Source organism: Ixodes scapularis, unplaced genomic scaffold, assembly GCF_016920785.2.
Source record: "Ixodes scapularis isolate PalLabHiFi unplaced genomic scaffold, ASM1692078v2 PGA_scaffold4__175_contigs__length_147842914, whole genome shotgun sequence".
NCBI classification, from domain to species: domain Eukaryota; kingdom Metazoa; phylum Arthropoda; class Arachnida; order Ixodida; family Ixodidae; genus Ixodes; species Ixodes scapularis.
The window spans coordinates 15005269-15031291 of record NW_024609879.1 but is presented as its reverse complement, the minus strand read 5'-3'; the positions used below and the strand labels follow the sequence as shown (position 1 = coordinate 15031291).

Sequence of the window (26023 nt, the reverse complement as noted above, 5' to 3'; positions counted from 1 at the left end):
TGCACTTTCCACGGCAGGGAACCTTGATAAACGTCTGTACTTTTGTTGAACCACAACACCGACCGCACTGAACTGTCTGCGAGGCTGCTCTTTTTCTTTGGAATTTGTTTTTATGTGCTCCATTTAGCAATGAGTAGTGCATATCATGTTGTGTCTCCTAGAAGCGCCACAGATATGCATTTGCTTTTACCACATAAGTACCGTGACACTCCGAGTTTTAGTCGATATCAAAAAAAGACACTGATAAGCTCAAAATTCGAGAGAACAAATAAGCACCAAAAAATCACCCCCATTTTAAAAAAAATAAAACTACGAGAGCACCTCAGCTTTCTTTCATGATGTGAGAATGCGTGAGCATTACCTTTGGCCGAGTTATATTGACGTCAATGAGCAAGGTTGACCCAATGAATAGCACACTAGTTGTGCGATCATGAGAGCCTAGGTTCGAAACCGGGCAGGGGATAATTTATTTCTAGGTTTATTTTTTGTTCGATCACGTGATTAATAATTAAGTCACATGACGAAAATGATAACGTGAGCACAGCTGTTTGTTTTTCTCTTATTTTCTTTTTCCTTAGATTGCGTCGCATTGGTCACGGCATTTGGACACAACTTTTGGTTACAGCTTTTGGCTGCACCCTTTGATCACGGCTCTTCTTTTGCTCACTGAGCAAGGTAATACTCACAAATTAAAAAACACCCAAAACATGGAACCCTATTCATAAGCCAGAACTCCCAGCACCCCCTTTTTGTGGGTCAGTGCCAGCTCTGGCCAACGCATAAAAGGTGTGGTCACATATCACACTGCACAGTATAACCTGCCAAGAATGCATGCCCTGGCACACAGTCTTGTGGAATACAGGCAGTCTTGAATGTCACCGCTCGTTGTTCTGCTGACAGGTCTCACCCTCCAGAGAGGCAGCCTGGATCGACGACTGATCAGCCAACCCCAGGAGAGGCCCAAGCTGCTGCTGGTTCTGGAAGCAATGTAAAGCTGGTTACTTCCCCCTCTCAGGCTACGACGTCAGAGACTCCCCCTGAAGCTGTGTTCAAGCGACGCAACACTTCCTTCGGTGACCACTCGTACGCAGCTGTGTCACCACGACTGCACAGGGTCCTGGCCACGAGTAGGCAAAAGCTGCAGAAGGCGAGGAAACTGTTGAAACAGGCAAAGAAGAAGGTCAATCGGAAGACGGCCAGGATTAGGAAGCTGAACACGCTGCTCCGTGAACTGAGGACACGACTTCCTAAGCCAGCAGTTGACATACTTGACAATGCATTCACCAACACAATGCGCAACCTCGTCTTAAAAAGAGTCAGGCGAAACAAAAACGCATGTACAGAGGATGTGCGCAAGTTTGCCCTCACGCTCCATTTTTACTCGGCAAAGGCATACAGCTTTCTGCGAAAGCACGTCAAGCTACCACACCCAAGCACTCAGCGGAAATGGGCAGCGGTGGTTGATGCACGACCAGCGACGCGGGGGTACAGCGGCTCGGCAACTTGCTGGACCTGCGGGAGTTACGTGAGCAAAGGCGACACGACCTGCAAATGGGTGCACAAGATCATCCCGAAGCTTGCTTCCAGAGAGGGTGCGACGTCGTCAAGGAAGTGACTAGCTGGGGAACTACCTGCGCAAGAAGGATGGAATTTTGCTTTCTGACACTCCTCGACGGCCCCCAGGGACCGACAAGACTGCACATCTCTAGGAATCGGGGTGTGACACCGGTCTCGTTGGAGTGCACATGTGCGTCAGAAGAGCTTGGAGCTCTGCTCAGCCTCTTCTTGCGTGCACCAAGGAGGCTGCTAGCTTTGCGTCCCTCCAGTACGCTGCTGGACGACCGACGTGAGCCGCCTCTTGTATGTACCGAGCGACGCCAGGGCTGCAGTGGCTCGGCAACTCACTGAACCTGCGGGAGTTACGTGAGGAAAGGCGACACGACCTGCGAATGGGTGCACAAGGGCGGAGGGGTCCCGCAAAGCTTGCTTTATGAAAGAGTGAAACATAGTCTTCAAGTGCATGCCTAGCTCGGGAACTACCTGCGCAACGGGAATGAGATTCCGCTCTCCGAGTGTAATAAAGTGACTTGCGCATTGAACGTGACCCTATTCACTACTATTATCAGGCGCTGTGTCTAAAGATAGGTCTGACGTACCTAGGATGCAAAATCTAAAGATACGTCAGACGTACCCAGGACGCAGAGTCTGTCTCGGGTGTCCTACCGTGGGCAGTCGGACTGCGGCCGGACGCTCCCGCTGGTGTATTTACAGCAGTCCGAAAGCGTTCCACGCTTGCGTCTTATCGACCTTGCATAAGTGGCTGGCAGTCGCTTGGCCTGGCTGCCGTGTGATACACGGGCGTGTGCCTGTCGTGTGTAAAAACGCCTGGAGTGCCAAGAAAATCAAACATTGTGTCTAACAAACTACTGATTTCAAATTCCCCGACTTTTTCAAGTTTTTCCCTGACTATTTTGATCAAATTCCTTGAGTTTTTGAGTCGAACGATGACATTTCGGCAATGTCATTCAGCATGGCAGTGCCGACGAGCAACCGCCATGCCGCTTTCACTAGTCGTCTTCCCTTATTTAGCCCACTTTTTGAATGATTCCCTGACTTTCCCAGATGATCCGAAATTCCCTGGGAGTTCAAGGCTTTCCAGGTTGGCAGACACCTTTTGAAATTTCGGCACGCGTTTGCGGGGTTTAGTGATCGGGAAGCTGCTTGAGAACAACATAACTATAAGAGAAGCTGGTACAGTACTGCTTACACGACTGTCGCCCCTTCACAGAAGGCACCCGGCAGGCGGCCGGGAGCCGCCGTCCGCCCGGAGTGACCGCCGTCGGTCTTTTTCACGTCACCACAGATCACATAGTGAAGTGGTCCGTAGTTAGCTCAGCACCGAGCAGTTCGGAGATTTCAACACTTCGCTCGCTGCTTCAAATGCGAATCTTGACGGTCGAGCTAAGAAAATTGCCCGGGCACGTCCGCCGTACCGTTAGAACTCCGCGTTCTGGTTACGTCCTACATACCTTTAGACTCCGCGTTCCGGATGGGTTCGACGTATCCTTCGACTCAGCGATTATGGAGGAGCTCCCGTGGTTAACGATTGCGGATATTTTAATTAAACTCGAACGACCGAGCGATGTCCGAGGTAGTGATCCGAGCCCGTACGAGAAGCACGGGACCGAATCTGGCTTACTCTGAATTAAATAAAAAAGAAAAGCCTCATTCCCTCCTACTTCACGTTATTCCTACGCGGGGAGCATACAAAACCCTGAAAAACCGAATTCCGCACACGAAATCCACACACTCCGATCAACGCCCACAACGCTTCCGATACGCACTGGGCGCTGCCATCTTATCGTTGACGCCAGAGATTTGGTCTGGTTACGTCATAGATTTGGCCTGGTCACGTGTCTAGTGGTCAAAATTGTACAACATGGCGGCGGTCAATTGGGGGTCACTTTCAGCTGCCAGTTTATCACTCTAATGCCCTATACCTCGTTGGTGGGACGCTAGAATCCCTACGAGACTACTTGTAAGGCGATATTTTGAATTGACGGCCGTATTTTTGGAAAAAGAGGTCAAGATTGAACGAGGCCGACGAGGGACGTGGAGTCAACGTATCTGGTTTTCTCCTCTCTTCGCTTCGCCCTATCAAGGCGGGGAGGACGCGAGACCGTTCCCTTTCCTTCTCGACTCTTCTCGGAGAAACAAGACGTCAACATATCTGTCAAATGCACCTCCTTTTTTAGAAAATATGGTCGAGATACTGCTATACGGGTGATGTTTTGGTGTCTGTAGCATCCCGTTGCACGCTTTTGCCGCCGTGTTTTGTGGAATCCAGATTTCGGTTCAGCATCCCTTTAAAATGCAAATACAGCGAGGAAGAATCGTACGAGTGTTCCTCAAGTAATTGGGGCCACTGAAACAATGATTGACACCTCACTTCCTCCCATGCAAGGCATCAATAATCGTTCCAGCCAAAGGGAAGCAACCATAAAGGAAAAGTAAAAGTTGAAACTTTTCTCGGAAAGTGGCTACTTTTCGCTCAAGCACATATTTTAATGGTTGCTTTTACGTAGAGAAATATAAGCGAGTAACTTGGGGTTCCTTAATTTCATGAAAGGACAAAATTGTTTCCGTCTATGGCAGAGTGCTTGCTCAGCTCACCGTGGGACAGAAGTGGTTCGTGTACCTCAGTCCTATTTATTATCGAGCGGTAACATATCATATCCGCTGAAAGTATTTAATAAATCATAGTGGCAAAAGCAGGTGGCACGTCTTCGTCTGCTTCCAGCCAGCATCTAATGATGTCGGTGGCGCCATCCTGCGGTACGTTATGCAAGCACGGTCGTCGTTCGCCTCGGTAGGCCTACCGCGAAACGAACGAACCACTGGTCTCTATGGCAATTGCCGGATCACGCATTCCCACTTCCTCGCTGCAGCGCGAGTGCGGCCACCGAACAACCATCTTGCACGTCGAAAAATTGTTTTTGGAACGTGGCGGAGGCTGGCGGCAGCGAGCTGAAGACGTTTTCTACTTGTTTGTCGTCATTTGCCAAAGAAGTTCTTTAAAACCCTGTGTAAGCCGTGAAACTTGCCGTTGAGAAAACGTGGACATTTTTACGGCAGCAGAGTGCCACAGGAAAAAGGCATAACTGGTCGAAAGCAAGTTTCACCGGTCTAGCGGCGTGATCAAAGCTTCCCTGGCCCAAAAAGGTGCTGTGTCTCTGTGCCTTCCCATGCTCAGATAACTATCAGGAATCAATGTGTAAATGTGCTTTGCGAGTGCAATGTACATGAAGCCATATGTGCTTCTGGAGCAGCGTTTTACTTTACTCTGACGGCTGTATTTGTAACTTCCGGCACTAGCGGCCCAGAAAGAGCTTGATCCAGTGCCCAGTGGCAACGAACGAGGAGAGGAAAGTACACATCACGACATTGTTAGCGCGAACACGACGTCGGCACATTTTACTTCCAAATAGTATTAGCGAACACAAAATGTTTTTGCTTACATTATATGAGCTCTTTCCGTAGCAATAATAACTTGGATGACATCCCTTGGTTTCAAAGAGAAAAACTGGAAAAACCAGCGATCACTTGTTCGCACAAATTGTGTCGCACTCAGCACGTCTTTTTTTCGTCGTTAGACGGTTTACAAAATATTGTGCACAACAGCTCCTCAGTAGGTTTATAACGATCAGTGCTGACTCATTATAAACCTACTTTATTGCACTTGACGTTTGAGCGCGACTCGCCTAATTGGGATTGGCCAAGGGACTGCACACGACCGTATGGGTCGCGCTTCAAAAATTTTAATTCTCGCTGTCTTGTAGGTTTGCCTTCAAAAACCAAACTTGCACCGCAGCGTTGCTCTATTTGTGCTGCCATGTGATTCATTAGAGCAGATATGGAACTTGGTTAATAGCCATGGTTAATAGTGCATAAGAGCAACCGTCCCCATATTGTTTTCCCCCTTTATTCATAGCAACTCGCCGGAACAGCTGGACGACCCAGAACTCCGTGCCCGATATATGATGCAATGACATATACGCGCGACACACCTTCAAAACTTTGCCGCGGCGCCGATTCTTGATCGGTATCCAAGCGCGCGAAGGCAGAGAGACGCAGCGCTTCGGCGTGCCAAGGAAGCTTTGATCACGCCGCGGTAAACTTGATCTCGACGAGTTGCGTCTTTTCCCTTCGGCACTGCGCTTCCGTAAAACTTTTCACGTGTTCTCAACGGCAAGTCTCACGGCTTACACAGGGTTTTAAATAACTTCTTCGGCGAATACCGACGAACGAGTAGAACACGTATCTTCAGCACACTGCCGCCAGCATCCGCAACGCTCCAAATAGGCAATTTTTCGACATGTCACATGGCCGTCCGGTGGCCGCACTCGCGGAGCGGGGATGCGCGATGTGAAACGAACACACCACTGCCTAAGACAAGAACTTTTTTTTTTAAATATATATATAGACTAAAGAAAAGATGACATGCTCTCTTAAATTTCAGCACGCGAGAGCGCCCATTATAATTATTCAACGAGCGCGGTTCAGTGTTTTTGATTTCTTCTGTTCTTACGGCGCCGGAAAACGAAAAGGTACGAACAGGAAGTGTTCGGAAGAAACCAGAACAAACCAAACTCCCATGGCAATGAGCCCTTGTCCTGCACACGTCAATCGAGTCGAGTCTGATGCGAGGAAGCGTTGACCTCGTGCGACTGAGTGGGGAAAGCGGAAGCAACAAGGTTGAGCGCGTTTCCTGACACAACACGCGCTATCGCGTTAAGTTGCGCGTCTTTCATTCCTTCTGCACTTCGATTACCTCTAAAAGGCGCATGCGAAAATGATCTACTTACCTTTTAAGTGTGGTTGAATGGTGACAGGTGATAGCGGCAACAGTGAAGTCATGGAAGAGCTGTCATCCGGACCGCCTGTGGTGGTTCCCGCGCGAGCGAGCGCACGCAGCGCTGTCGATGGTCCGGCCAGTAAACATCACGTGACGGACGTGTTCGTCCGCGAGCTGAGTGCACCGGCTTTCGTCCCCCTCCGCCGCTCCGATGGCGAAATGCCGCCAGAGCAAAGAGATCTCGCCTCGACGGCGTTTTGCTGCGCGCCGCTTCAACGCCTTCTTCTCTTCTTTTTTTTTTTTTTTTTTTACAGCGTGTGTGTCTTGCGGGTTGGGCTCCGTCACTCCTAAGCTGAAAGTGTAGAGGAAGCTAAGGGGTGCCCGGTGAACTAATCGCACGTCTGTCCATAATCACGTGATCACGCCGATCACGCTCCCTCCTGTAACCACGCGCAGAGAGCGGGGCAGGTGGTAACTGGTCCGGTGGGCGCTTAGCTCGCCCGGCACTATCAGCTTAGGAATGAAGGGAGTTCCGCCTCAAGGACGCCGAGTCCGCTTACAAAGAGATTTGGAGATATTGGTGATGGTGTAGGGCAGTGTGGGGAAAACGGGTGGGGAACCGTCCTCTCATCGCCCTCTCTCGCCCTTTTCCAGGGAAAGATAGAGGTCTTGCACCAGGCCGAGCGACCTTGTAAGCATTCCGGTTTCGAGGCCGTCGGTGCGTGCGCCTTCCTTCACCCCCCCCCCCCCCCCCCCCCCGCCGTGCGGGGGAAGGGCGCTCGAATTCTTTCGTTTGTCTCTGCTGGTATCTGCTTGCCGGATATCCAAAAAACCAATGTGGTAGAGATTGCTTAGACATGACAGCTCTAGCAAGAAGACAAAAGGAGTCTGGCAGACACGACGCTCCGAACTCAGCCTGAAGCCTAATGTCAACATTAAAAAGAGAATGATAAATCAAATGTCTCCCAACGAATAAAAAAGAAGCAATATGATTTTCAAGAAAATCGTCAGTCACTTTCGCGTTGCCTTGGAGCACCAGCGAAGCTCAAAAATAAACAAAACAGCAAAACATGCGCACACAAAAAAAAAAAAAAAAAAAAAACATGCACGCAAACATGAGGATTGCGCCAGATCGGTAGTCTAAAATACCAACCACATGTGGGCGATCGTACGGGTGTAGCATTATAGCCTCACGTGCAGAATCCCTGTGCGAGCTTCAACCAGCATTGTTCCATGTCTTAAGCTAATACGTTGAGGGTCTACAAATGACGGCATGATTACGTTACACACGCTCGCGTGCACACTTGCTGTCTCTTAATTAAAAGCAGAATGCTCCGCCGTCACGGTGAGGACCCGGCCATGTGATCTCGGGATTCGCGTCATGGGCTTCTGATCAAGCTAGCCTTTTAAAGGCGGGGCTAAAGGGTGAGGTGTCAGTCGTGGGGCATTTGGCACGGGCTTTTGACATTGGGTGCTTTCGTGCACCACCAGATCGTACACAGGGCATGAATTTTCTGTAAAGCGGTCTCCCTTGTGGAACTTGGCAGTCCACTGTGATAAGCGTTCGTATGATTTTTTGCTAGATAAAATACCTATTCCGGGCAAGTAGGTACCGAAAACAGAGGGTAAAATTTTCGAGGCATTCAAAATCAGTGTAAAGAAGGATGACGGTTGCATCAGTGCGTCGTCACTCGTTTCATCAAACAAGAAAATCAGATTCATTTGGGGTGAGGTATAATAATGTGTGTATATATGTTCGTGTTTTCCAAATAAAATTCAGTAGCCAGTAGCGCTCCGAGTGTGCACTCATACTTCTTTGTGCTCGTTTTTTTTGTTTTTTTTTTTCTTGCGTTTTGCAGTTGTTGTTATTTCCGGCTAAACTCTGAATCAAAAACAACGTTATCGTCTGCTATCAGTGCCTTGGTGCCATGTTGGAGGCATTCGGCGTGTTATTGTGGCAGCAGTAGTGCCGTAAAGTCATAGAGCCGTCCTTGTATAACCACGTTTCAGAATATGTTCTTGTCCTGTCAATCGCACCGGGGTTCTTCACTGGACACGAAATGGAGTCCATAAACCCGTAGTTAGAGTACGAAGCTTTTCTCTCGAGGTCATAGAGTCAACTTAATAATCTGGAGCGAAAGCTCCCATGCATTTGGCCGCGACAGAACGGCGAGGCATTGACGCGGACATCGGCAGCCCCATTTGGCGGCCCCGATGAGCCATATCGAGACATTTCTGATCGCAGTTTTCGGCCCCCAGAAACAAACATACGGTCCTCATATCAAGATCGGCAATGAAATAAAAAAAATTCTTCATGCACCCTTTGCTCATGTGTAGTCGTAAAATGATGTACTTTTATCCGGGTCTCTGGAAAAAATGTGCTGAGGTTTAGTACGGGTCATAAAAGCTTTTGTCCGGCAGAGCTCTTGTTCGGGATTCATGGATTCATCAGTGAGGATGTTTACATGGCCCGCATGGATTATAGTCACGTGACCTTGTGACTATTATATGGAGCGCTATTTCCACTGTGGTTACGTGGTGGCTCCAATCTGTTGTATGGTTACAAACGACCGACCGGCGGACCGTTACGGACGCGTAAAGTGCGCAGGGCTCGCCCATAAATGCTACCACAAAGCAAGCTATGTTATGAAACGATACAACGCTCGTTTTGATGAAACCGTCGATGGGACAGCACAGGGTGCCGACGAGACGATTTTGTCGATGAAGCATCCTCCAACAAACTGATTGCCATAGCGGATAAAACACGTCGATAAAACCCATTTTCCGGATTGCTAGTTGGAGGGGTTATTAATCATATGATTTGCGTAATACCGAGCAAGAGAGAGCAGGTGCACTACTGAAGGAATTCCCCCACTAAACAAGAGCTCACGCGTTGAAAGCATCCGCCACAGTAAATATATTCAAACCAACATGTCCGAAAAAAAAAAAGTACATTGGATAGTGTTTGGCGTTTTACAGCGATAGCTCTTCGAATCTCTAAAGCTCGCGAACGGTTTCCACGTTGCCTTCACTACAAAAACAGATCTCAGCTTAATATTTGAATGATTAACTGTCGTAAAGTGCCAACCTATGAAAGACTAATCGAAAATTATTCAATCAGTTATTAGCGCACCCTTCCCGCGGATATTTATTTGTTCTATTTATTTATAAAATACCTACGGTGTGCAGAGGGCATTATTTTAGGGATTAATTTCGTACATAAACTATCAAATTGTCACAGGTAGAGAAACACAGCGTCCGACTACATAAAAGTCCAGTTCTCAAATTGCAAAAAGAAAAAAAAAAAAAAAAAACAGGAATAATAAGAAGGAACACGATCCATCAAGAGCACAGAACTCAAATATCACGCCAATATGGCACTATACAGGTATCACTGGTGACCCGTATTCTCGGAGATCACTCCTATCACAAATCAATTTTTTTGGGAAAAAAAGAATGAAGATTATTCACACAATTACAATCTGTTTTTAAAAGTGGTAGCTTACGTTAAAAGCACTTACGCTACTTTCGCGAGCACTCTGCTTGTGAAATAGATGCGGGTGGCTTCCAGCTTTTCTCCTGCACTTCAAAATACTACAACACCACCAACATATATTTCCGCGCGAATGCTGCACGTGCCCGAGGCTTGTCCTTAAACAGCGAAGGCTACCGGCACGAAAGTGCAGCCTTCAGAGGTGTTTTCGCGGAATGACCGCTTGCGCTAGAAATTTTTGTTTCAAAGGGAGGTTTACGCGCTAGCCCGCGCGTGTCGCTGACTGGTTGGAGCTAGGAGCACGAGGAGCGCAAGCTCATTCTGTAGAACGTGCTATGAACACCAGGAATACTACGTCTCAACTCAGCATGGACCATTGTTGGTCACACGTGCTAAAAGCGCGAGCTAATTGTTTTGGATGACGCCTCGGCGGGCACACGAGCGCTCAGGGTGCACAAGCACTGAAACAGCATCTGCGGTTCATTCGGAGGTGAAACTAAGTATAGCGCTTGATGCACGTTAACGACCTCAGGTTAGCGGTCGTGCTGCACTATACTCTGTTTCATACTTAGCGTGCAACGCTGTCAGAGCTACTGGCGCGAGCGTGGGGCTTGATCTCGTTGATCATTAGCACGCGTTCTCGCTCAAACAAAACCATAGATGAAGCCACGCGCTCGCGCCAGTAGCTTTCACAGCGTTGCACGCTAAGTATGAAACAGAGTATAGCTACGCGTGTCTCATGTACAGCGTGAACCAGTGTCGCAAATCTTGAAAGGCAGACCGACCTCACGCCGAATAATCTCTCACGAACAGTTTGACCTTTGAATCGAGTGTACACCAACTCATTGCGTGTAAACAAGCACGCGTTTGCACACAAGAGCTCCGCGCACGACGCGCTGCATGTACCCATTTTCCGAAGTGTGAAGCGTTCGGCCATGCTCCGTTCAACAGGCTGCACCACCGCCTAAGCGCGACGTCATAGATTTGATGTAGGTGGAACTCTTGTTTAATTAACGATTCATTATGGCACATCGACTGTAATTTCGCCCTCATTTGCTTTGAAATAATGTTTTCATTCGAAATACTATCTATAGATTACGAATGACGAGTCACTGATCATTTATACGCCAGGCGAGCACGGGATGGCGGCCCCTCTCATTGGAAATGCACCGGTGATTTTGGCACGGGTGTTTATTTCAAATTTATAATATAAGCACTCCTGACCTGTCCTATCAAAAAGATGTTTGCTTTTTTTGGCAGCAATGACAGCAGGGTTGCACAGAAGCATATATGCATTTAAGCACGTCCCTTATTATAGGGAACATTTAATCGAGAAAAGTAATTAAGGTAAATTAACGTAAAGTTCTTTTGTATAAAAATAAAAAAAAATTCTGCCATATAAGTGCACACGTCAGTACTTAAATGATTGTGTTGTTACCCATGAAGCGCGCGAGAAAGACCTTCTTGAGAAAAAAATGTGAAACAGATACTTTTATAAATATATTAATTAATTCATTTATGTATTTTCCGTGTTCACAAACATAACAAATAAATTATCGTTGTCCTATATATTTATGCATAATTGCGCATGGAATACCTACTATCAATGACACAGTCATAGTGTCACTAAAGCTTAGTTCTGTGGAGATGCCAAAACGGTATTCGGTCATATATTCCGAAACCGTTCGTAAAATCAAAAACAGAATTAAAAAAAAAAAAATATGGCAGCGCTAGTCTTCCTAGGCCCATCGTTCGCAAGGCATCCGTTCTAAAGTTCCGGGAAGCTTGCTCGTGGGCAAAACGATCTTGTTGCTTTCAAGGTTGGAGGTTTCGCGCGCAGAAAGTGATGTCAGGCGATAACAGGCCGGAAATTGATTGTAGAGGTGAGCTCTTATTTCGTTCATCTCTAAGTTGACAATGCGGTGAAGCTAAGCGTTAGCCAACCATTCAGTGGCCTGACTCCTATCGCTTGATTTCGCTCGCCTCGCGTGTGTATGCGGAGAAGGGGTGATCACGTGGTGCGAAAGTGACAGTCAAACGGTCTAACAAGCACGTAGTTTCCACCGCGCTGTCAGCTTACGGGGGATAAAGTCCCCGATCCATGACTAAAGGCTTTGTGTGGCAACTGAGGACAGCGTGTGCGTCCGAAGGCGGTAATCCAGGGAATCCGGACTCAACGGGCGCCTCGCTCGTTCCTTGCGCACCTTGCACCCAGCTTGCACTAATGCTCCATACAAAAAAAAAAAAAAAAAAAAAAAAAAAAAAAAAAAAAAATATTAACGAACTTTAGTGTCCGCAGCATGCCCATTCCACACTAACTTTTTTGTGTTTATTTATTTGTTTTTCCGAAGTTCTTTTTTTTTTTTTTTTAAGTTTTTTCGTGCAAATATTTGCGTCCTAAAAGAGCTGGTTGGTCGGTGCTGGTTTGTTGTCGATTCGGTAACTAACAAACACAGGAGACCAAATTAAAGTTCACAATCTTTCCACATCATGACTTTCAGCTGGCTGGATTGGTACCAAGACCAAGCTTATAAGTAAATTTGGCTGTCTCTAAAAGACAGATTTATTTATCTTCTAAATTCCTCTAAATTTATTTACTCTCTAATTTCCTCTGGGTCCTCTAAATTTCCGCTTGCGATACTTCCCTCACTTCCGAAGCACTTCGATGGTGAAAAATTTTTTGTGAATCGGATTTCTTTAGCTCACGGATGCGGCAGGCTATGCTTCTCGGGACGCACTGACCCACGTCTTCTGTACAGCCCATTTAGGGAATTCGGACGGCACTCCAATGCGTGCTTAGAGTGCCATCGGACGTGGGCACTTGAACGCTTGGCAAGAGTACCACGGCACTCTAGACACAGGCTTTTTCAAAGGCCATGCTAGATGGAGGAAGCTACCGCTAGTTACAAAACATATCGACATTTTCGCTCATTCATTTTAACTGAGCTTCTGTCGTCCGTGTTTCGTACCTCGGGGACATTGAACATAAGAAGCTTAGCATACTTTTTAACATATCGTAGGGCGACATAGAGCAGTCTACGTTCTCCCCCAAATAATTGAGCTATCGCTTGCTGTGTAGAATCAACTGAACGTAAGGTGAACCCGTCAATGGCAGTTTAAATGTGGCTCTGTTGGACAGCGAAATAAGACTTCTGTAATACACACTAATGTGTCTATATTTAAAGCCAGTGAGATCCGTACCACAAATATCGATATCCGGAATGCTACACGGTGCTTCCGCTGTACATTAAAGGAGCGATGCAACGATTTTTGTACTTTGCGCAAATACCGTTTAAAACGGATCCCTAAGGTTAATGACCTATGAAACACGCGTTCGTTTTTTACCCCACGCAATAGAAGTCCCAGAAAAATATTAAAGAAAATCAAGCAGCGTTCACCCCCTCAACTCGCAGCCAGAACAAGCGGCCACGTGATCTGGAGCCGATTATATGCCACCAATGTTGATCATAGCCACGCGCTGGGGTTGGCAAAGCGCAGGACACGCGCTGAGTTCCAAACATTGTTATGGCTCGGCTGTTGTCGTCGTTGCAGCGATTGGACACGGGTCACAACCCGAATGCTTCTCGAGCTAGCAATTGTCACGAGCCCAAGTCGAGTGCCCACGAAATGCTCGGGTCCAATCTATGAACCGCATTCAAATATCGTCACTTGGGTGTACTGCGATCCCCATGTTGCGTCATCAAATTTTGCAAAGGAGAGATTGAATGAAAATGATCGCTTTTGTCCTTGAAATTACACCGCAACAAAGAAGTTTCTTGGCCAGTGGCGTTGCGTGTGAGTATCCTTGAGTCCCAGGTGTGCCAGTAAGCTCGTGTCAAGTGAAAAACATTCCAATTAAATATCGTTGCACAGCTCCTTTAAGGTGTATTCACACGGCGGACAAATTCCGGGAAGGATGTCCGCGGACCTGTGAAATATGCGTATCACGTGGCTTCGACGTCACAATGGACAAGTCCGCGGACATGGGCAAGTCTGAGGACATGCGAATTAATACTCCATGGTTGCCGTGAACCAAGGCGAGAACTGCGAGTCCGAGCTCGTACCTTTCTCGCTGCCTTCGCTGCACGAGCTATACTGTTCAGGATTGGTATTGCCCAACGCTCTCACCTTGCGCCGAGAGATTTGGTTGTGCTTCTTTGCGCTCCAAGCTACAAGAGAACGGCCACGCAACGCCACGTGACGGTCGGTCGATTCCAATCCCGCCAGCATCTGATGAACGAATGAATGGTTGAAGACGACAACGATGAAGACCTTCAGTGATGAAGCGACGCTGTTTTCAATTGCACTTGTAGAAGAGCTTCCACAACTTTGGTCCTTCAAAATGACCAGTACCGCAACAGCGACATAAAATCAGAGCTCTGGAAACAAATTCCACGACTTCCTCATCCGCCATCTTGAGTGCACAAGCCACAACAACTCGTGAAGCCTTGTCTACCTCCATGTTCGAAACGAAAACATATTCCAGACGTTTTCTTTCTTTTTCTTTTCGGCTCCTTTTTTCATTATACACAGGAACCTTCGAGCATCTTCCACAGCTGTAGCTCGTGCGTACTAATCGTACTGAAAAATGAGCAAAGGCCCATCCGTGTACGAGAAACGTGAGAGGCATATAAAAAAAAGAGAAAACCGCTCGTGCAACTAAGTACCACGAGCACTATCACGCAGTCGGTTCTCGGGGCTCGTCCGCGGATCACAGCGGACTCGAAAAAAGACGGAATTGGATCGCGTTTAAAACCCCTATAATCGTGGTCCGGCAGGTCCGCGGACATATTTTGTGACGTTCGCCCACGTGATACGCAAGATACACCAGATCCGAGGACACGTTCTTCAGGTCCGTGGACATGTCCCTTGGTTTTGCCTGCTGTTTTCGCCAGAGACATGACCGATTTCATACCCCAGAAGAGGTGACGTCACGCCTTTCGTGGGAACTTGTCCGCGGACAAAGTCCCTCGTGTGAATACACCTTTAGGAACTGTTTGATGAACAGCGGAAAAGAGCAGCGATCTTGAATGTTCTCTTATATCGAAAACCTTCCTGTCAAGGGAGCTTCGGAGAGTGAGGTTAAAACAGTTAAAGGATGTAGCAAACTGTGCAGAGTTAAAGGTTTAACCCCCCAGAGCTTTTCTTGAACAGAGCAGAAGACTAATCGACTCCCTCGCTTCGGAAAGTAAAATGTAAATATTGAAAAAAAAAACAGGTAGTAGTCAAGCCAAGTTTATTTAATGACTCAAAACAAAGACCCCATAACAAGTTTGGAAATCATCGCTAACAACTTTTCCAAACGCTCTGGCTCCGTCGTTTATTTTCTCCACGGCGGTGAAAGTAAGGGAGCCCCTAGTGTCACGTACCATAAACCTGGCTTGCCGCCATGTATAGGTTTTTTGAACCTACACATGGTTTCGAAACGAACGCCGTGTTTAGGGCGACGCTTTATAAAATGGTCGTCACGTGGCGTATGCAATAGACCGCGCGAAGCCGACCTCTTCTGTCACGGAGGGAGGTTTTCCTCTTTGCTTGCTTTTAATGCGAATGTGGAAAAAATACTTTTTTTATACATATACCTGTTCCTACGATCAGTGAGGTCGGGCTCAGCAGTAACTTGAAACGACCCCCCAAAAATATAACAATGCCCCAAAAACATCCCTGGGCTACATAACAACCCTAGGCACTTATGTAACGAAACATAATCGCACACGCGCGTCAGCATCCGCTCATACACCCGTTTACACACTGATCTATATGTTTATTGTTTAATATATCTGTGTAGCAAAAACATTAATTGCCTATTGCTTGGATAAAGGAGTGTCCCCCGCTCAAATGATCTTCCTGCCGCAGGTAATAATTAAGTTAATAAATACTGAAATATAAACCCGTCAAGGCAGGCTGTACCAACCCATTTATTAAAACATCCTTGCCCATCTCCCCCCCCCCCCCCAAAAAAAAAAGAAGAAGAAAAAAAAAGCAAAAAGAAAAGCGGATAGGAAAAAAAGGTTTCCCCGAGAAAACGAAAAAAATACCTGCGCCGAACAGCGTCGAACTTGCGCCGAACCCATAGCGGCGCCATCTATCGACAGCCCGTGATATCGCGAGGAGAAACTAACTCTCGTTACAGTTACTCTCGAGGTCGAGGGAGGGTTAAGGGAGAGTATCATCGAAAGAAGCGGTCGGGAAAGAGTAACTTCCATGCAGATAGAGTTAAAGGAGAGTAAGTTAGGGCACTTACTCTCCCTTGACACCTTTTTTTTTTTAGAGTGACAGTAGGAGCGGCAGATAAAGTTACGGCCAGGAAGGGTGAAAATGAGCCAAAATAAAGAAAAAAACACTCCAGATGAAAGCGGTGGCAGGATATTTATATACCTCCGCCAGCGCCGGCGTCTCGCGGTGAACACCAAACCTGTGGGATCCGGGGACGATCCATTCAAACAAACATTCACGTTGCGCGTGCTATTTTAGAATCTGTCGAAAACGAAGCAGGCCAAGTAGTCATGATCCAAGTCGATTTGCAGAAAGCATTCGACCGCGTGCAGCATGATGTGCTGTGGGCTGTTTTAAAGCGGGTAAATGTAGGTAATATTATTTTTGACGGGATCTGTATAGCGTACACCGGGTGCACCACCAAGTTAGTACTGAATCATTCTTTAACATCGAAAATTCCCATCTCGGCCTCTGTGAGGCAGGGGTGTCCCTTGTCCCCGTTGTTGTTTGCTTTGTATTTGGAGCCCTTATGTTTAAGCATAATTCAAAGCAAGAATGTGAAAGGTTTTTTAATGGATTCTATAGAAACAAAAATTTTGTCATACGCGGACGATATCGCGCTGTTTTGTGCCGACAAAAAGAGTGTCGTAGAGGCTCTAAGACTTTGCAAGTCTTTCTGCGTTGCAATGGGGGCTGCGGTTAATCCGGACAAAAGTGTTGGTCTATGGCACGGGACGTGGGCTACAACGCCAGCAGTCTACCAAGGGATACGATGGGATACTACCCCGTGCAAATACCTCGGGGCCCCGTTGCAGCACATGAAAAGCACAACACCATACTGGGAGAGTGTAGTAGAGCAACTTAGGAAAAGCACATCCGGGTGGCGCAACCGCAATTTGTCTATTTTTCTTCTTGCGACCGTATGTAATGTATTTTTAAACGCCAAGCTATGGTATGTCCTCCAAGTCTTATGGTGTACCCGAAGCTGCATCCAGAAGATGCATCGAGTTTTCGCGCTCTTTGTTTGGTTGTCGGAGAATGAACCGGATGTGCCGAGACGATCTTTTTCGACGTGCCTCCAAAGGAGGGGTAGGGCTCGCCCATCTTTTTGTTCGAAAGACTGTTTCTCGTTTTCTTTTCTTACGCGATCAGCAGAAGCCACTGTTTCGGGTTATGATCCAAACCCGCTTAGCTCAATTTCTGCCGTCTTTTCTTGTGTCTTCAGAGGTGGGACAGCCCGCAAGGATGGGTGGTTTTATAAAGGAAGTTGTGGACTCTTAAATTATTGGTAGTGAGATTTTCAATGGACTATTTGTCGAGTGTAACGCACAAAAGATTAACCCGCGACCTTCTTGACGCAGTTTTTCCGGTGCCACTTTACCGACTGCCGTATGTGGCGGGTCCTGGACAGGACGTACTGAGCCGCGTGAAGAAAATGTGTGTGCCGCCAGCGGGTAAAAACGTTTTTCTTCCGTTTACACACTGCCACATTACCAGTGAAGGTAAGGCTTCAGGAACGGGGCATGTACGTTCCTTGGGGTGTCAATTGTTTGTTGTGTCGACAGCCTGAGACTATTGAGCATGCGTTCCTGCATTGCTGGGACGCTGTCTTTTTTTGGGATGTTTTACAACGGACCCTGAAAAAATATATGTGCATTGATGAATACACCATTCGCTTTCTCCCCGTGGAGAAAGGTGAAACTGTGCCTTACAATCTCTTTATGGCCCTCGGATTGTACGGTCTGTGGAGGTCCCGTATGGCGGTGCGGCATGCCGAAGTCCGCCCAAAGTCAGCGCGTTTATTTTTTATTGAAGTGGTTTTGCAGGTCAAGAGTGTTTTAGAAATGAGTGAGACCCCGCCCGAGTGGGTTGGCTTGTTAGATGGCTTAAAAGGTATGAAGGAGTTTTAAGGATCGTTACGGCCCCAGGTGAGGGCACGTGGCGTTTTAGCCCGTGTCTTGTGAGTGTTTTGTGTGTATTGCGTATTTGGTGCAAATAAAAAAAGAAAAAAGTTTTCTACTGTGGTCGAGAGGTTAGAGCGCCGGTACTTATTGTCACGGCGTGAAAGTCCCGGGTTCAAATCGCGGTAGGAATTTTTTTTGTATTTTTCGCGTGTCTTACTTCTTAACTGTGATCCTTTTTAGGAATCATCCACTTGCACTACTGCGCCTTACACGGTGTTTACTGTTAGTCCCACCTCTTCACTCGAAACACCGGTAAAAAAAAAAAAAAAATCGAGGCAGTAATTTTTTTTCTATTTGACTGCACTCTTACTAAGAATGTAGACATGGCCCTATGAGCTCTATAAAATCATTGGGCGGGTACTTATGACTCACCAGTTCGTTGTTCATGACCTCGGAAGAGCGCATACATGTCTTTGGCTTCCTTTACCAACTTCCGCCACACCTCCTGCATCTGCCGTGCACTCCGCGGAAAGTTGACAATATCTTCCCATGCCCGTCTCTTCGTTCGCCAGGTAACTGTGCTGCTGAATATCTCTAGAATTTGTTGTTTCCGTTTTCCAACTGCTCTAATTATTTTCATTTGTTGATCCAAAGTCATTTTAGGTATATGCGTTCGAGAGAGGGTTTGCGATGCCGACACCTGATTCATTTTTGCATTCGGTTGCGATCGTCTGCTATTCTAACTAAAATTCAACAAGTAATGTCCTAATATTACAAAACGATTGCCACAACAAAATTTAAAGAGTAAAAACATAGCTTTTATCACATTCCATGCAAGTAAAAGTAAGATCTCTTTTACTTCGGTTTTACTACTTTCTCAGACGTCTGACTTGCTGCCTTGCCTGTAGGATTTCGCTCAATCACTGCATCCACAGCTGCTAGTCTTTTTTTCTTTTTGCTTATTGTGTGAAAGTCTTTTTTTTTAATTGCCACAACTGCAGTTTTTATTAATACTAAACGGGCGTCTCCTGTTATTGAAAGGAGTCGTAGCAAGAGCGTTGTATATTTAAAAACACATAAAACTAGTTGCTGGGGAAAGGATGCTTGTTTCGGCTCCGTTTGTGTGGAAGCCATACCCATGCTGTTACCTTGGTTTCCTTTTAATGAACATTATGAAATGATTGTATTAACGCGTTAACTTGCGTTGATCCTTTTTTTTTTCTTACCGGTGTTTCGAGTGAACAGGTGGGACTAACAGTAAACACCGTGTAAGGCGCAGTAGTGCAAGTGGATGATTCCTAAAAAGGATCACAGTTAAGAAGTAAGACACACGAAAAATACAAAAAAGAAAAAAGTTCCAAGCGTGATTGGAATCCAAGACTTTCACGCCGTGACGCTAACCTCTTGACCACTGTAGAAAGCGCGAGCCGCCGGCGCTGGCGGAGGTATATAAATATTCTGCCACCGCGTTCATCTCGAGTGGTTTTTCCTTTAATTTGGCTCATTTTTACCCTCCCTGGCCGTGACTTTATCTGCCGCTCCTACAGTATACGGGGGCAGTCAATTGGACTCCAGTTGAAAGTCCCTGCAGTCGGTTTCTGCGAGCGAAATTAGGCTTTTGTGCTTGAAGCGATACGGATTTCTCCGCCATTAGGCAGGGACGTTAGGTACTTCCTTGTCCCCATGGAGCTGGTGACGTGACAGAAAAATCCCTCTTGGCCGCAGCCGCAGCCGCAGCCGCAAGATAAGCAAACCGGCCCTGGGATCTGCTCGCGATCTTTTGCTCCACGTGCTCCGAGGTGGTGTGCGCTAGCCCACTCGGCCACCAATCCCCCTTTATGCGTTTTTTCTCGCGTTGTAAATACTTTTTTGCCTCACTTGGACTTAAAGGTGACCTCAGGAGGTTTCTAAGATTGACTAAATATAGTCATAACACACTTCGCTTGCTCTAAGCATTTTATATATTCTTAGATCCTGACGATACCCGAGGCCGGTTTTCCTATTAAAAGAACAATCAATGATCGAAACACACCGATATCATATCCGCCAATCGGAGGAGCCTGTTCCAAAACCAGGATCACTGTCAGCCAATAGCGAGCGAAGGATCCTCGCATCTCTGACCGGTGGAACCTCGGAGTGTTATCTCGAATGCTCGCGGCTTGTTGACCATACAGCCGGGACAACAAATGAACCCAGCGAACGCGCCCTCGAGCGCTCGAAAGCTTACGTTCGGACAGATAATTCAGGCAGAAGACAGAAAAAACAAAACAATATAGTTTGCTTCTTTTCTATACGATTATTGCAGCATTATGTTCCCCCTCTGCGAGAATTTAATCATTTTAGACTACACTTTCTTGTGTCCATTAACTACGAAATCAGGCACACTTTGTAATAACAGCGTTTGCAACCTCACCGAAATGTCGCGTTTTCATTGTTCACGTCTTGTCATCACAGTGCTCTTTTCATCACCGGAAATAATTTCGTTCTTTGATTTTTTTTTAATAGGGATATTCGGCCGCGCATCGTTAATGTTTATGATTTTTCTAGGATGCTTAAAGCCCGCGCAGTGAGTTATCGCCAGATTTAGGCGACCTTGGAAACTTCCTCAAGGTACCTTTAAAATGAAACAAAGTATCGATCGCGGCATTTTTTCGTGTTTCTATGTGTGTTACTATTTCACCACCTGTTCCAATCAAGCGCGAAGATTTTGTCTTGACATTGCGTTTTTTGTATCTGCGTGTGTATTTGTTTTGCGACTAGATTTCGGCCCTGGTCAGGATATGATCCTTAACCCACTATCATGTGAGGTGACTGGAGTTAGTAGGCGCAAGGCGTTTACGAGATTCGAAGATTCTACGCTAAGTTGAATGCAAGAAAGCGGAATTAGACGGATCGTTGTGAATATGAGTTAGACGCAATAAAAAGAAAGAACGTACTAATTCAAATATTTTGTAGTATCTAATTCACACTCTGTTCACAGGAGGAGCTCCAGTACCTGTGCAGCAAGCTTACCGAGCACAATGGAATTCCTGTGCATATAAACCAACACCTGAAGGCGAGCATCGAGAAATGCATCATGAAGATGCTGATCGGCGAATATTACCGAATTGGAGATCCAAGACGAAGGCTTCTGGACAGATGCATGTCGCAAGTGGGACGAGGGCTTTCCTCCTGCTCTCTTGTTGTCTGGGCACCGTCCTGGCTATACACGATCGCGGGCTACCTGCCGTTCTCAAGTGTGCACATGCTGAGAAGCGGGTATCGAGGGGTTGTGGAATTCGTCAGGTACGTGCGCCGTCACACCCCCTTGTTTCTCTGCCTCCCTTTCTCGGCTTTTTGTCTTCTATTAATCAGGGACATCATTGAGGATAGGCTGCACTCAGACCACTATGATCGCATACGGAAATAAGCTGAGTTTCGTCTTTATATTAAGAAAGCAAAAGTGCATTTAAATTAATTTTGTTGCGTTGAAAACTGGGAACGATTTTTAATGCCCCAGATGTGGTCAACTGGGTGAAAAAACATGGTTACTGTGAGATTTTAAACACCGTGATATTAGGCTCTAGTTTGTGGAAACTTGAAATACCCGTGATGTATTTCTGGTGACCTTACATTGCTTATGCACGTAAACTATGTAAACAGTTTTGTCAGTTGGTCTTTGCTGCTGGTTTGTAAGTGTGCGTGAATGTTCACGAAGGCTGTTTTTTTTTCTAACATCCAAAGGACTGGGTAAAAATAATAAGATTTATGAAAAATATTTTTGCGTACACCAAATGTAGGTTCGTACTCTAACCACTTCTCCCCATAACCAACACACAGATATAGGCAGTTGTTCCGACGTGTCACAAACATTTACATTTGTGTGCTCCCTCTGAAGAAAGTTGCGGCCGTAGTTCTGTCATCAATCATGCGTCAGCAAGACCATCCCTTGCCACAGAAATGTTATGCGCATGGAGATAACTGCATGAAGGTACCGGAAGGACGAGCTGACGTCTTTGATAATGAGGACGTCAAATAATTTTTATGGCGACTGGCGGTCGGCGACTGATCGGACGAACAGCGGCTGACCGGATTGGAACTAGGCATTTCGGTGCGCGGGTGTTTTGGGCAACGCCCAGTTTTCTTCGTAACCTTGCTTTCTTAGGCAAAATCATATGACCTGAATAAATATTTTCTACACTTTGTCCGCAAGGGTACGAATGAGCATGTCATGAATGTTAGGTTTTTACTTTCTTTGAAAATGATTAAACTAATCTTGCCGTTTGTTCAGAGAGGTATATTGGCAGAGTACAGGACGGGAAGGTAAAAGTTTGAAAAACATTTCAGTGAACTTATCCGAGCGAGTTTTGAGTCTTATCATCTGTATCGGGTTAAAGTAGTTTTAGTTTGTTCTATCAGCCACTCAGGGGGCGGAGATAGATGTCCGACGTTGGCGCGCGTTTTGGCTATACCAAACAAGTACCCCATGCTTCCTTTGATAGAACCGCAATTTGAATACAATAGCCGCGAGAAAACGACGACTAGATAGGTGCGGAATTTTATTTCGTCAAATGATCAGCTCCAGTCGCTGCATTCAATACTATCACTTGGAATATTTTGTACCTTTTCTTCAACATAATGATACGAGTAAAATATATTTTAAAATATATAGACTCCATATCTAAGCATTGAAGTAGTTTTAATGAAAAAAACATTAACTATCCCCTCGAGCGAGCCGAAATCATCAGTTTTGAAGCCGCCAAACGGTACCTTAAATATTTTCTCCAATTGAAGCCAGCTCCCAGCTTTGAAACCACGCGAGAAACCTAGCCAAACGGCTCCTAGATTCCCCAGTGAGTAAAGCTGATGGATTTCGGCTTCGGTCCCATTGGCTGGCCAGTGTCGGCGAGGCTCCCATTGGCCGCTGTGCGTCAGTTTCAACGACCGCCGCCCCATAACGCTACGTGTACGCGAGGCAGCGGCTCCATTGCTCCACACCCAAGGTCAGCGCGGCAAGGACAGCGCGCGCGTACGACCGTCAACGCAAGAACACCGCAGACGAAAGAAGAGAGCGGATGAGCGGCTTGCAAGCTTTCGCATTCACAACTCATAAGAAGTGCTTGGGTATACCTTGAGCCTTTTTTTGTATTGGCATCTTGCTGCGATTAAACGTTGAAAGTTATGTTTGCAGCATTACTTACAAACGAGTGTGTTTTAGAGTTAGAGATGAATACATAAAATAATAAAATATGAAGGGTGAAATGGAAACATAACTTTTTTTATTGAGCAACAACTTGACACCAAGTATAAAAAAATATAAGGGGAATTAAAATTAATAATAAATTTCCCTTTCCTTCATATTTTTTTCTTTATTTTCCCCTTCGAGAATGTTAAAACCTGGGAGGGGGGGGGTAAGGGGGAAGGGAGGGCGGTTATTATATTCATTTTGCCTTCATTCATTTTATTTACTCCTGCATGTTGAAATACAGTCGTTGGAGGCACGAACTAAAAGCCGACAGTTGTCGGCTTGAGGAGGTCCAGGGCCCCTACTTCATTGGCAGACAGCACAGAGGGAAAAAAACATATGCTCTTGTCATTCTGTGTTGCTAAATGAAAGAAGTTCTGCTTCCGTAACCGTGCTCTATGCTTTATTCTTTTATATATTCGTATTTGTTTTGGCAGTATTTTTTAACTTATACGAATTTTGGGTTTCCACTTATCCAACGTCCAATCACGCCCCACCACGACCTTCTTAAAGGGATACTGAACCAAGAAATTTAGAGTCCATAATAAGTGGCGCACGTTCTTTCCACGAGCCAGCAGTCACCTGTGTGCACGAGCACACGCAACAAAAATGACGTCAAAGACCTCTATTCGTGGTTAAGATGACAGCGAAATGTATGCGCTTCGGGCCAAAGGAGAAGAAAGACAAGTTTTTCATCTACACAGTGGTGTCTGGTGTAAAAGGTAAGCGATTATTTGGTCTAACAAGCACGTAGCTTTCACTTGTAGAGATGAAAAGCCTGTCTTTATTCGCCTTTGGCCCGAAGCCCATGCATTTCACTGTCCTTTTAAGCGCGAATAGAGGTCTTTGACGTCATTTTCATTGCGTGTACTCGCGCACACCGGCGGCTGCTGGCTCGTGGAAAGAACGTGCGCCACTTATTATGGACACTAAATGTTTTGGTTCAGTCTCCCTTTAAAGACATCACGCAACTCAAGTTACGAATGGCCTTTACCGTTTCATAGTTGAACGAGCTGGAGGCAGCGCCTTGTCCTTTCACTTTCCCATAGATGAGAGAAAAAGAAAGAGAGAAAGTTGTTCATTAGTAAGCGGTTAGCCAATACTTTACTAGGGGGAACAGATTCCACTCTTCGAAAATATAATAGCCTCGGCACGGAGAGGTTTTCTGGCTCGAATGGCTGGACGTCCCGCAGCCGTGACGTCTCCCCCCTTGAATTGGGGGGCTTGGCGAGAGCCATCTATCGGCGGGGATGTCTCGGCTATCGGGCAGTAAACGATGGTAATAATGATGATGGTGGTTCTTGATTTTGAGGCTGGCTTTTTCCTCCAAAGGAAGTGTCCGGTTTCTCATTTCGCTTTGGAGTTTAGGACACGGAAAACGAAACATTTAGGTGATGGCTCTCTGTCCGACGCGGCTGCTCTATCCTATTTGGCGCACCAAGCGTGATTCACTCACATGAGGATAGATGGCGCCCAAGTATGGGATCCCTCCCAAACCGACCGCTCCGATCGTTTCTCCCAGCGGTGGTCCCGCATTCTCTCGCTCACCGCTTCTTGTAGCTCACTGCCGGCACCCCGCTACCAAGTCGCCAGAGTCCGTAAAGCTGTGTTCTCTTCCTTCTTCTCCTTTGGGTTAACGCTCACTTTCGCGCGCGATGGTGGCACCTGTGGTCGACACAGCACCAAAACAAACCACGAGCCCAGCTACTGGCCGCACACCACCGCCACACCACCACACCGCGAAAAAGGCAAGCACGCTACGCCTCAGACTTGTGGCCGCCGAGCAGGGACCTCATGCCTCAGCGCCCTTCGCGGCGACGTGGAACGAACTACTCCTGGTTCAAGGCTAGCTCCGAACATCATCTGGTCGCTCGCTCCCCGCGGGAAGAGCGGCCAGATTAATCACCTAAATATGTTTCTTCACCGTGGTTTAGGAGCGGAGCCAAGGAGGAAGAAGATGAAAAAAGAAATCATTGTTTTTAAATACGATAACGACATGAATTTTACTGCATTAATAAAAATCTATTTCGAACAAGGTAGCAAGAGAGACACCTATGCCACTCCAAGGCACATTTTATGAACCTCAATTCGGTACGTAGTCTGTGCACAGCCGATATATTTTTTTCCTCACATTTGTTGTATTAGTTAGACGACGTTTGTGGAGACTGCTGCCATATGTTTGACTGTACCGGGCTTGCGTGCACGGTTTCCAAATTTAGCAAGTTCACCGCGGTGTCAATGTAGTTATGTTGTATGTTTATTTAGACAACGTGATCGATGGGCGTTGGTGCCTCCGCTCCGATGATAGACGTTGCTGGTGCAGTACCCCTGGTAGGTTGGGGTATTTAATGAGCACCACGCAAAGCCATCACCGTTGTGTCGAAATCAAGAAGGAAGGGAAGATCTGTTACACCCAGCTTTGCATTTTCCTGCACATGTATAAAAATCAAAACACAAAGCATAATGTTTTGAATGACAGATATCAAAACATAGGAATCTTGCCTGTTTTTGCATTTTTTGCTTGATATTTAAAATTTATGCTTACTGCATCCTCGGCAATTTTATCTTTTCAGCGAAAAAATTAGAGAGCACCAAGAGGTTCTTGACGAGCACACCATCTTGGATTTCACAGATGCGTACTTAAAGGAGACGTGCGAGTACTGTAAAGACAGCAACCCTCATATCAGTGGTAGGTAATCTCGATTCTGTTTATCTCAGCGATCTCTATGTCGATAATGGCCAAAGCTGGTTAAAGGGAAGCTGGCGCTGTATTTTATTGAAGTAAGTCCACTTAAATCATCTTCAATTTGTCTCCAGGACCACGAATATTG

General features: G+C 46.4%; 1 protein-coding gene across 1 annotated transcript in view; it reads left to right on the top strand.

Annotated features, from left to right (window-relative positions):
* LOC120846174 (cytochrome P450 2F5) overlaps nt 1-26023 on the top strand; it is an 80684-nt gene that overhangs the window by 37083 nt on the left and 17578 nt on the right. The window contains exons 6-7 of the mRNA XM_042293394.1: nt 20949-21253; nt 25766-25881. Of these exons, the coding sequence (XP_042149328.1) occupies nt 20949-21253; nt 25766-25881 (421 nt within the window). The remainder of the gene's footprint in view (nt 1-20948; nt 21254-25765; nt 25882-26023) is intronic.